Below are 13,672 nucleotides of genomic sequence, written 5' to 3' on the forward strand. Positions count from 1 at the left end.
ATAAATATTCCTTAGTCGCTCCTGTATCAACCAGGACACATTTTTTTAAAGCTGTGGAACACCATTTTTTTTTCTCCAATCAATATTTATAGAGAGGGAAGAATTCATGTTGGACAGACAAGACACCATCTGTCACAGACATCTTGGCAGAAGCTGAAAATGTACTGCTATTTTTCCCCTGCAACAGCCACATCCAGAGTAGCCCAATAGAACTTAAACTCAGAACATTCATGAAGTAAATCAATCCATTATCCTCCTCACCTAAAAAAATTTATACTAATGAACTCTTTTAGATGCAGTAGTCTTAAAAGTCAATTTTTACACACAATTTTCAAAGAAAAGTCATATACAGACTATGGTTGCCTCAAATAGGGAAAACAATTCCTTCCTGCTATACAATCTAAATTAGTAAAAGAGTAACTTTAATCCCGCAGTTAAGAATTATTACGCTGTTCCTCATACAGGCCAAATTTCATTGTATCCAACTACAGCAGGAATACTAGATAGTTTTACACATTCTGGTAACTCTCACAATGGCAAGAGCTCTCAGCCGTAAAATACATCACTAAGGATGCAAGTATTACATGTGGACTTGAAGCCAGCCTACTCAAACCACACCAACAGCATGCCTGCAACTTACAAGCATACCTGTAAGCACTATATCGTAACGTCATTATGCTTAGGTAGCATAACAGTGTTACACTGAAGTTACAGAAACAGAAGATTATAGGATAAAAATAGGAAGTGACACTTCTGAAAGAACAGAAGATTCCTCTCACAGCAGTTCTGTGCTGCATCACAGGATATGAAGAATCCCCACCTTTGTGTTTACATTCACCATAAGTATGACACAGAATGAGAGTCTCAAACCTAGCTTATTCACCCAGTTTCAACAACGTTCTTGTTCTGACAATTCTGAGCTCTTCATGGTCACAAGAATAGAAACATTAGAGAGATGTAACAACAAAATAAGAACATTTCAAATGCTGAATGCCTTATCCATGTCACAAAAGGTTCTCTTGCCTCGCATTCTTTCTTTTTTTTTTTATGTGAATTCATTCGATTTCAAGTTGTCCTAACAGATTGCTACAACTGTATATTAAGCAAGTTCTACTACTATCAGAAAAAAAAGGCTTTTCTCTATAGCCTAATGAATTGAAGTGCTGCACAAATGACCTTTTCATTTGACAAGACATGTTTAAATAACATCGCCTCTCTACCTATCTAGCTAGACAATAAATAAAACTATCTTGGAAAGGAACAGAGAGTTTCACAACATGAGAGAGAGGCTTTAAGGCAGTGAGGCACAGAGAAAGCAGGAATTTTCAAGCTGCTTTTTAGACAAGCAATTCTCTCCTTCATTTTGCAGAATGCCCCGCCAACTGCATAACCTCTAATGCTCCACCTTCCTAGACACAGGCAGTTGGCTTTTTTGTAACACTCACCATCTTCCAGTCATCTTACTGAACAGCTTGTCCCTAAAACACAGGAAATACCACCCTCTTTCCCCCCTACATTTGGCAGAAGAAACTTACGCAAACAATTCTTGACTGTGTTCAAACACAGCCTTAAGTGCATATGAAATCCAGACCAAAATGTCCTTGAAAAAAAAAAAAGCTACTTCCACCCTGTTTGTAAACAAAAGCAGTATTTGCCCTGATTTGTAAAGTATGAGATCTAGAGATGAAAAGCATCACATAAGAGCTGTGTTACTTAAAACCAAAAGAATTAAGTAGAAGCAGCGGACTGCTCAAGTTGTGATTTGGTTTGTGCAGAGGCATGTAATGAAGAGAATGGCATCTATTTGTTTCGCCCCCCCCAAAAAGAAAAAAAAGAATGCAGTTTGATAAACAAATATACATACATACACACAAAACAAAAAAAAACAACCCTGAATAATCCTTGCATTTCAATCTCCACGGCTTAACACCTCCATCTCCAACAGAACCTAAACAACAAACGTCATTTTCAGAATTCTGGCCTTTCAGAGCAGCCCTGGGAGTTTCATTGAACATAGCATTTTCCATGGGGTAATGCCAAGAGGCCTGAAAACTAAGGTCAAATCAGTTCAAAAAAATATCACAGGAAGACTATAATTTCTCTCCCTGAAAAAAAAAAAAAAAAAAAAAAAAGCATTTTTGGACCCCTTTATCAGAAGGGGAATTGAAGTCGTACTCGATAATAACTCTGCGGTAGATCACATCACACTGCTTATGGAAAAAGACAGGTCCACAGAAACTCCTACTGTTGAAACTATCATTATGCAGCCTCAAGGGTCGCACAGAAAATGGAAGAAAATGATGCTCGGTTTTAGGATTCGGTTTTGGGGGTTTTTTGCATAATTCATTTAAAACTAAAAAGAAAGAATTTCCTTATGTATGTTTTTCATTTTTAAGATGTCACACAGAAAATCTGGCTGAGATTATACACTGAATATTAAAAAGTTGAGCATGCTGTTTATAAAAGGAGCTAAATTTAGTAAAATACAATACTTTGAACCCTCGGCAGGGGCAAAGAAATCTCTCATTCTTCTCTGGATCCTTAACAGAAGATACAACTAAAAAAAAGGTAAGAAAATTTCATGGAAGGTGAAATACAAGGGAAATATTAACCTTTGTTTATCATAAGAAAATAAGCAAAGGCAAAATCCCCTTCTCTTTATAGCATTTTTAAGCACAGCCTTTCCAGACGACAAGCTGATTACTGGTGCTGTATTCCCCACTTGTTCATTTCATGAAAAATTTCTTCTTTTATATATGCATAAAAGGTTAAATAATTTATACGTCAACATTAACTGTCAATCTGTTGATTAAGTGAGACAATTCATAAGAACCTGTCTTGCATAATACAAACAATTGATAAACCCTACTTAAATGAGGGGTCTTAATATGCTACAAATGTTTACAACAGGGTCATTACAGTAAAAATTCTTGTTTTCAAGGATCTCTGCATTTGGTGTATATTATTATAGACTTATGTATACAAACGAGAAAAACAAAAATTAGACTTCTATCCCTCCCTCTCGCTCCAGTCATCAAAACTGGATTTGCCCTATTGTATTTGTGTTATATATCAAATTATTGACTAAAATAAATGTAAAGACTGCACATACATTTAAAAAAATCTGAAGTTTAAGTTTAAGCAGTTCATCACAACATGGTAATGATTTACAATAGTTCTATTAACTCGTCCCATCAAGTGATTACAGAAGTGTCCTCAATTTGGAGATACTTTAAATTAAGTATTATCACCACCAGACAACTATAACAGAGATTCAGAGTCTACAGGTAACTTTTTACCTTCTATTATTGAAACTGATTGAGTTATACAGATGCACATATAGTCGGAAAGAATTTCTTTTTTCTTTTCAGAAAGGACTGCTCTTGTGACAATGCACTGAGAACCTGACAAAAAAGGCTACAAAATCGACATCCTCACTAGTTTAGGCTGACTACACACTACTCTCTCATTCAGAGTTTTCTCCTCGGAGCTTCTGCATACTCAGTCATTCTCTTGCTTCTGAGAGAGAGTCACTCCATGGGCATCACTTCCCTGAAGACAGGAAGACAAACAGGCCTAAATCTTTGAAGATAATTTCTGAGATTACCAACAGCTGTATCCGTGTACTTTACCCAAGAAAAGTGGAAAAACAGTGTACATAGTTCATACTCTTCACAACTTTATTTGCATATTCTTATAATTTATTGTTTCTGTCAAAAATAACAGCCCCTTTTTCAACGTTCTCCACATACGGGCATTTTTCAGTCTCTCTGATGTCTGTTATCTACCTCAGCCTTCTATTTTGCTGTTAGCAGTGTGGGGGATAAGAGGTTGGCTTTTGTTTTTATTGTTTGTCCTTTTAGATATATTTATAAATAGCGAAAATTACTGTAAACTTTCCATAATGACATGGTATCTTTAGTATTCTATTATATAAGAGGTTTTTTCCTCCTTTTGGCTAAATACTTTGTGTGTCCACACACACACTCTCCAGACAGATAAATGTATGTTAACTGATTCAAGATAGCCATTTAATATGGGATATTTAACATATTTATATTCCACACAAGTTGCAGCAGACCTGTGTTTTTTACCCAATAAAGTCATTAGACAACAAACTTCTGCACTCTGCAGCAAACATTCTGCCTCACTTATAAAGCTGCAGACAAGCTCCACTTCTCATGCCTACTTACAAACTTACCACCTAGTTAAAAAATTAGAGTGAATTACAAACTTTGCAATATCCAACACCTCTCGAACTTACAGTTTAAAAAGACACTCTTTGAAATAATTTTGAGGATTTGCACTGTATATTCTGTAAACACATACTATTTAATCATTATTATTAAAGCAAATCAAGACAAATTTGTTTGCTTTGAATTCATACTGCACTACTCAGTAATAAATGGCTTTGTATATTTTGTTTGTTAAACAGACTAAAATTTTCTCTTTGAAAAGAGATCAGACTCAAAAGTACTATTCCAGGTATGTTTATATACCCATGTCTGCTAAGAACAGCAGTACCAAAACCAGACTTTGATTGTTCAGACTATACAGAAAGACAAGCACTAATTCTGCTTTCAAAAGTCACATATTACCAAAGGTTGCCTGTCATGACCCTTTCATGTTTAACAAGTGTCAGTCCCTACCACTCACAGTTTCCACTGGGGGGGCAGAAACAACACCTGACATTTTCACTACTAACCTTCAGACCCAAAGAGTGACACTGCTGCTGCACAAAAGCTTGAAATAACCAAGTTTGATGCCTGATATCTTGAAGAACTTCTCTCGTACCTTAGAATAGTTAATCTAACAGCTCACTGCCCTCATCAGGAATGGTCCCACTCCTTCCCTACCTCATTCCCCCCTCCTCCCTCGCTTCACACTCCCACCATCACTGAGCAAAGACGACAATGCTTTTCTTGTCCTAGTTAGTTTTCTCTTGGTTTAGCTAACTGAACTGGCTCACAAACGATCAGATAAGGACCAGACCCATAACAAGTATATAGGTAGAATTAGAAGCAGAAAGATGTTAGATCAGCTCAGCAATCTTGCCCTTAAACAGCAGCAAAACCTAATATTTGCAGCTTTTGACAGGCACTGCTTTAATTTCTAGCCACCTTACATTCCAAAGGTTTCCAGGTGGGTAACAGGAAGAATTTATGCACTTAGCAATTTTAAATGCAAGTTTTCAAATCTACAAAAAACAGTCTTTTTCAGGATGGTCCAGAAGGCAGCTCATTCAATCTCAACACTTTAACACTGGACAAGCCTGTTAGGACAGGCCTTCATAAATCTCAATCTGAATGCCTCTTAGTATTCCTGCACGCAACACAAAATTTAGAGCCACTGCCAGAGCCATCCAGCTGGTAATACATTGGACGAAGAGAAAATTGCTATCTGCCCTCCATTGCTGGAAAGACTGGGGCAGTCTTCTGAAACCCTCATTCCCATCACTGAAACTCTATATTTAACACTGACAAGCAAGCAAATATGTTTTTCAAATCTTCCTCTGACAAGCCACTCCAAAGCAAAAATTCCTAATTTGTATTCTACGTAGCTATGATAGAAAGATTTCCTTCAACTCTAAAATCCAAATTTAAATCACTTTCTTCTCCTTCCTTGAATCCAGTAAACCTATTAACTCTAAAAAACAAAACCTCACATAAATTCTTGCAAGGTTTATCCTAATCCTTTACCAAAAAGATTCACCAAAAAATAACAGAAATTAATATCTGCTTTCTAACAATGTTTATCAACCCCCCAATAACTTGCCCATAAAACGTTTCCCATAAAACATCAAAAATCAGGATCATCAGCTTGTTTTATCATTTATTTCCAACAGAATTCATAATATGACAGATACTTATAAAAACATAAAAGAACAGTAGTTCACAATATAGGAAACAGTTCTTCTGAAGCTTATCTATTTGTTCGTGTAAATATCAGTTTGAAAATTGAGAAGAATTAAAATCATTTTGATAATGACGGCATGCAGGCTGAAATAAGCATCTTCAAACAAAAGCATCTCCTAAAATCTGTTAATAATATCAGCTGAAATAGCAATTTAATAGCCATGATCTGATCTTCTAAGAGTAGAGTTTCAAAAACCTGATATGATCTATTGTATTGATCAACTTTGACAAAACAACAACCAGATCAAAAATAGACAAAAGTTATTACCAAGAATTTTGACAGAGTTCATATGTATTAAAGCAGTAAATTCACAACAAAGTTACAAAATACCCTAATAAAAACATTCACATTTACCTAGAAGAGTTTTTAACTTTAAGAAAAAATACTGAATTTATGAGTTCAGCACAAAACTAGCTTTGGTTCTGTGTATAAACAACACATACAGGCTACCAAAACCCCAAACAAGTAATATTTGTTCCTTACCCTGCAATTCACTGAGCATAAAACAACTTCACTACAGTGACACTAAGCCAATAATAATAAAACAAGCACTTATATTTCAAACTGAAAGACCATTAAGAATAGATATTACAATGACATCTACTGGGAAATAAGCTACAAGAAAAGTGAATAGCATATAGAGAGTCCATAGTTCAGAGCATATCACTATAAATTTGGCAGAACAACTTGTTCGTTGCACCTAGGAACCAGAAAATTAAGATTTCTCACTGAAATAGGCACAACTCATCTGTAAGAACAGATTAATTCATTCACTTCAAGAAAAAATTGCCAACCTAACCTGTGAGAACCCTGAAAAGAGGAAATGCACCTAAATTCAGCGTGCTGTGATTTCTACTGACGTGCAGTTTTGCTTCATAACGTATGAGTAGCCCAATGACTACAGTTCCAGGTATCGGTATCCAACAAAATTTACAGAACTTCGATTACTAAGCAAGAGGTTAATTTCAAGTGCACGATTAAGTGTGAAAACATAATATTTGAAAACAAAATCCAAGAAAAATGGGCCAGCAGACTCTACACGTAGACTACTGAAAATCTGCTGCAAAACATGGTACTTAAATCAATGTTTTCTTCTCCAATAAAATATTCTGCTGAACATAACAGAGTAAGATTTCACTTGCTTAAAGCACTGACTGGAGAAGCTCTTGTCTTACATGGTGCACCACAGTGGTGCACCACTTCCTGCCTTAAAACCTACAGCACTAAGCCACAAAGATTAATGACTGCAAACGCAAGTAAAACATGAGCAACAAACAATAAATTTTAGAGAGCTTATTAACTGTAGGATGCAGAAGCTGGCTACTCTGAATTACAATTCTTGATCAATATTATTCAATAACCACAATCTGAAAATAAATTACAGAAGGGAACAACTAGAATGCCACTTGTAACTAACATTTAGGGTTACAACACTTACTTTATATTAGCAACTTTCAAATTCACAAATTTTATTTTCACCCCTATACATACAGTATTACCACCAGCAACTCCCATTACCACTAATAAAATGGCGCATGCTATTTCCACATCCACTCAATAGAGAATCAATCCTACTCTTCCTGAACTCCAGGTTGAACTTGTGACACTATTAAATGCATTAAATTAGCCTTCCTGGCAAAACACAGCACCGTTAATGCAAAGGAAAAGTAGATTGGTTGAGTAATAAATACTTCACCAACTTTACCAGCTACACTGACTCACTTGAAAGGAAACAGACAAGATGGTCCTATACCTAGATTATGCTCACTAAACTTACCAAACTAACAACAAGCTCACTGGAAACCTTGATTAGAGAGACACGCAGTAACAATTTGTGCAACCATTTAACATAGCCACAATTCCGATGGGCATATATTGTGACTGAACTACTACCATGGAATTTTATTTCAGAAAATTAGAATCAAACACACATAAGCAACATCCTTTAAGAACTTTTTTCTAATTCTGTCATAAATATTGAAAACATTTGGTGTCACTTCAGAAGAGTTTTGGTTTTACATATCCTGATAATGCAAGGGAGGCTAAGGGAGACAGACCTATGTATTCATTCATTGCACTTAGGACTAAGATATTATAGCATATTGTCCATATAACCGTTATCACTGTTTTACTAGTTTCCTAGTATTTTTAAAGAGTTTCAACTTGTCAGCATCTTCCTGAAGTTCTGGACTAATATTCGCTGGCCCTAATCAATATCCACTTTCATGCCTGCAGAACAAGTGTTCCATCAACGCTAAGTTTAATCACCAAAGCTGGATTATAAAAGAAACAAGTCTAAGGAACAGAAAGGTTGAAAACAACTTTCCTTTGATACTCACATTTCTGATGGTTAGATAAATTTTACAAATCTAACTCAGTTGCCTTTGTTAAGGTAACACACATCTCATCTTCAGTAAAGAGAACAGAGATCTTTCTTGAACTTGTTTATAAACCTGCAACTCCCTATATACTTACACAAGTTACATACTGATACCAGTCATTACAAGCAGCTCTGCAGAAATTTCACATTACATTACTAAAGCTGTAAGCACTAAGTTAGTATTTGTAAAGGACCACCATTTCTGTAATTTAAAACTAGTATGCTAATAGATGCCTTATTCTCTTGTTCAACGTACTGGAAGATGCTTCCAAATCTACAGCTACTTGGTTTTGCTTAGGAGGTCTAAGTGAAATTAACAGGTATGTGGAAAATGACTATGAAACTCATCGATGTACAGACTATAGCAAAATTACTGAGAAACAAGTATTTTTCACCTTTATGTCTATTTAAATAAAGCTATCTGCAGGAGCTGAAAGCAGGTACTTCTAATAACCAGAAGGATGGAATATTAAGAACAGCGATAAAAATCCCCTTTCCATCCTTCCCCTCACAAACACTAGAAGGCTGTTTCTGTACATAAAATGCAATACAGTCATGGTAACCTGAAGACTATCAAGAGAGGAGAATCAGAAGCTCACTCTTCCTTTTCAGTCTCTAGAGCTGACAAGTAAAGCATAATAATCTTGAAAAACTAAGAAATACAGAGCATTTTAGAAGAATCTGGGCAACACAGCACACAGAAATCCTATGCTCCTTCTGAAAGCTGAGCAGGGCACAGAGGCTTGGCTTTTCACTCAATTCTGCACGTTAACTTTGGTGGTGGGACTTCCCCCCCACCCCAAATCTGTTCCCGATAGATATTTACTGGCTGAAATGTCTCCATCTGGTAATTTTTTCTGACTCTTTCAACAAAGAGTTAACAGACACAAGCATTCAGTTACTCTAGAAAGCTCCATGCACTGCACAAAATGAAAAGCTGATTTTTTAAAAGAGCGATGATCACGAGAAACAAACAAAAGATTATTCCAGAATAGACTTATACAGGGCAAGCTCAAAGAAACTGGACAGGCCAAGATAGTATTAAAATTTATGTTAGTATACCAGTAACAAGATGTGCAAATCGCATAATTGCTTGGTTTTGTTACTTACACAGTCATAGCTAGAAATTTTCTTTAGGATACCCCTGATCAAAAATAATGCAGGAATATGAAAATTTTGTAAACATAGCACACTGTCCAGTATAACTATTCTCTGCTTTTTATGAGAGACACAGGTATATCAATGCAGACTGCAAATATGGGGTTTTTATAATATCAAGTATACCAGATAACCAAATTTTATAGATTTACTCTGTTGCACAGTTTAGACTGAGACTGAACTTGGTAACAGAGGACACAGCACTAGCACATAAAGCGTTGAACAGACAGTATAAAATTTAATCTGTGATTGACATTGAGTCAGATACCACAAAAACATCCTCCTAAATAAAAATGCATATATTCCCCTTCTCTTTAAGAAGAAGAGGTATGACGTAGAAGTATGCTTTCTCCAAGTTATTAGAAGAATAAGACTTTTTTGGTAAGAAAAGTTATTTGATTTCTGTAGTAACATAAGCAGATCAAAGTGAGCAATTTATGCTTAAAACTGAATTATTATTATTTAAAGTAGAATCATAATCACAGAAAATTTATTAAACTAATTGCTGTAGTATGCAAGTTGAAATTATACTTTAGGTTTTTCTTCTATCAATTTCTTTTCCTATTTAATGGAGTAGTGTCCCTTGAAAAGTACATCACCTTACTAGGTAATTGATTGGCTGGAGGGCTGGGAGACTGACTTACCCAGTGGGAAAATTTAAAAAGGACAACCACTGGTGAAGAACAATGAATGAAAACCACTCGGGTTTTGCCCAAACAGTAGCCTTTCGTCTTTCATTGCTGCAGGTCCATTTCGTATCTATTTGCTGTATTTCCTATCATTTTCCACCAAATTTTAAGCTGATGTGCTCTGATATACTACTGTATCACAGACTCAGGGGAAGGGTAGCAATTTATGTAACATTCCCTGTTGCTAAAGTAATGGAGCTCACCAAGTATCAATCATAATTTGGATAAACACTGCCAAAATTTTAAAGAATGGATTTTTCATTTCATAAGCAGAAGTCAAATGAGTTGCAATCGCCACAACTCTACTGCTATGAACTAGCAATTTCCACATGTAAGAGATTACATGTTCGATTATTTTGAAGCTGCTATGATGTTGCTAACGGGACGAAAGAGGAAAAACACATTCACCTTAGCACTGAACATCAAATTCTCTATTAAACTGTCCTACGCCTCCGCTGACTTTTGCAACAATTTTTGTACTCGACAAGAAAACCTCAAAGCACCAACTGGCACAAAGAGAAAAGGGAGCAGCTTGTCTACTGACAAATACAGGCCAGTGTAATGCCTTCAGTGCCCCCATCACCGCACTGCCTATCATCCTGCAGACCAAGTTCAGATCTCGGTCATATTCTGAGTCTCCTCCAGGAGATCTCAAGAATATCCACGACAAAATCTTCTGTCAACAATGAAACACTAAAGGATTACAGCAGAATTAGTCCATCTTCACCACGTGACTTTCTGGACAATTACTCTTCCACATGCTTCCAAGCAATCACAAGCCCATCTTTGCCACAAAATCCAAGGCTACTGTTTTTTAATATAATTTGGACTTAATTGGACATAACAGCTTTGGAATAATAATTATAATTAGAAGCAAAATCACCAATATCCAAATAAACAATAGTTTTATCCATTTACCTATTCCTACTCTTGCAGAGAAGGAAAAATCAGCTTTGTATACAGATCCTGTGCAGGAGTTTATGTAGCTCTGGCACCGTGAAGGTGGGGTGGGTTTGCTGACGGATTCATTACTAGGACACTCGCATCACTAAATCCAGAATCCCCTCACGCTGGATGTCTTCTCTACAGTAATCCCCCTCTATGGTCTCTCAGTCAATTCCAAAGGCTGGAGCGTATCCCCTGGCTGATGTCCTCCATTCCCCACTTGTTTAAAATTTAAACATGTTCATGCTGTGACCCATACTGCACCTCACAGTCAACACTCACAACACAATTCCATTCTTTCATTCCCACCTCCCCCTTAGAGCTCTCTCTTGTCACGATGCTTGGATAAACTGCCAACAGTCGGGGTATTGCTGTGTAGTGGCCAGAATCCATCAGGCTGACCAAGAGCGCCTCATTCTTTTCCTTCACTCACCATCTGCTTGTATCCATCTCCTATCATCTTAGACTGTCCTTACGGACTGTATGCTGTCTGGGGCAATAACCACCTTTTTTCGTTCTCTATTTGTACAAAAAAGCATGGAGTCCTCTGTAGTTTTTACTAAAACAATAAAAGTGGAGCTGTTCAATAAAGATTTTATAAACTTTGGTTTATATGAAGAACACCAAAAAAAGGTCAGAGAAAGAACAAAAAAAACCAAACTACATCCACTTCTTCCTATCCAGTTCTGCCTTTCAAGACTCCTCTCCCCTATTCCAGAAAAATCAGTTCCCCAGTTTTCAAAAAAGCATAAATTTAAATATGTCAGGTTATGACTGCAAGAAAATATTTCAATATATTTCTCTTAAAGAATGTAAGTCACAGTAACTCAACATAGGAAAAGTTATTACATAATAAAATACATCTATATAATTGCACTGTAATTTTCATGTTTTGTAAATGACCCAAAATATGCAAAGTCGTCTCTCTAAAGGACAGTTGGTCATCCAACAATCCAAAAGAAACAGTCAGAGCTTTTTTACAGGGACATTTTAAGTATTCTCTGTCACTGGTTAAATATTCTCTCCCATTTTCACTGACAGAATAATCTCACCACAGATCTCATCCCTATTTGCCCCCTGGAAACACACAAGCACTCTCCACTTAGGGGACTGAAAGCAAAAATAAAACTGGGACCCTTTGTACTTCTCTCAACATTGACACCACAAACCCACGTCCCCCTCCTTTCTTTCCTACACACTTTCCTTTCCCTTCTTAGGAATGACCCACAACTAATGTGGGGGTTTTTTTTCCTTTTTTTTAATTTGTTTTGGGGGGAACTCTTTCATTTGGCCCTATCACTATCAAAGTAAACTGCCTATATTTTGCTTCTCTTCCTAGTAAAAAGAGAAAGGAAAAACCCAGAGTCCTAACACCAACCTGACTTCAGAGTGGTCACCACAAAAATCACACACTGCAGTAGCAACTCGTGCTTGGTCTCTTTCTCCCTAATTCTGTATCATCTCTACTACATCATGCTTTCGCCCTGCACCTACCACTTGGTAGCTGCCCATCCTGTCGAATACCGCAGACCTGCTCGGGAAGGCAAATATAAACCAACAGGCATATCCCAATTAAAACATATGTCATTGTACTCCAAATTAACAAGCACAAATACTATATTTACAGGAGTCAGATATCTCCTCGGTTTATCACATCATCTCAGTGCTGTCAGCAAAGGAGAGCAGAAGGTGGGAAGGGAACGAAAAGGAGCGACACAATCCGAAATAAATATTCAACACACTCACAAAGTGGAAGGAATTTAATTTAGAAATCAATTAAATATTTAAACGCCTCGTCACGCCGGGGTAGTTCATTCTGGAGGTGAACCAGCTTTCCTCCTCCCCGGGCTGCAGCAGCCGCTGTCACCCTCCCATCACCAAGGGGACGGGGGTGGCACGACCCCGCTCCCCTCACCCGCCCGCCGACCCCGGGACCGGGCAGCGGAGGCAGCCCCGCAGCAAACGGCGGGGGAGGGCACGACCCTGCCCCGCCAGGGCTGCCCCATGCCCACCCGCCGCCGCCGCCGGGTCCGCCGCGGGGCCGGCGACCATTAGGCGGGGACAGCGACCGTTAGGCTAGGACGGCGACCGTTAGGCTGCGCGCGCCCCGCCCCGCCCGCCGCACCTGGATGTAGTTGGTCTCGCAGTACTCGGCCACCCGCTCGAGGTTCGTGTAGCTGTCGAACAGGGCCCGGCGCCCCCCCGGGATCTCCTCCTCCAGCAGCATCTGCAGCTCCGCCATCTTCACATCCTCTCACCCCGTCCGTCCGTCCGTCCGTCCGTCCGTCCGTCCGTCCGTCCTCCTCCTCCTCCTCCTCCTCGCCCCCCTCCGCCCCCTGCCCCCTCCGCGCGCGCGCTCGCGCCGCAAGCCCCCCCCCACCCCACGGCGCTACCCGCCGCCCGGGCCCGGCCTCGCGCCGCGGGCAGGGAGCGCGCCAGACCCCCACCGCGGCGGGGGCGGGGCGCGGCCGGGCAACACCTCCTGCGCATGCGCCCGCCCCCCGCGCCCCCCGCGCGCCCACTTCCGGTCCGGCCGAGGGCCTCGCCTGCGAGCCGGAACCCCCGGAGCGAGAGGGGAGGGGGC

The 13,672-nt window shown here is 38.9% G+C and overlaps 1 protein-coding gene across 5 annotated transcripts in view; it reads right to left on the bottom strand.

Annotated features, from left to right (window-relative positions):
* The window catches only part of ABI2 (abl interactor 2), a 68,238-nt gene extending 54,879 nt beyond the window's left edge, over positions 1-13,359 (bottom strand). For all 5 annotated transcript variants that reach the window (XM_082313081.1, XM_082313079.1, XM_082313080.1 and 2 more), the window contains exon 1: positions 13,214-13,359. In XM_082313081.1, coding sequence (XP_082169207.1) covers positions 13,214-13,330 — 117 coding nt within the window. In that variant the 5' untranslated portion in view covers positions 13,331-13,359. The remainder of the gene's footprint in view (positions 1-13,213) is intronic.
* Positions 13,360-13,672: the final 313 nt, after the last annotated feature.

Source organism: Platalea leucorodia (assembly GCF_965183815.1).
Source record: "Platalea leucorodia genome assembly, chromosome: 5".
Lineage (NCBI taxonomy): Eukaryota > Metazoa > Chordata > Aves > Pelecaniformes > Threskiornithidae > Platalea > Platalea leucorodia.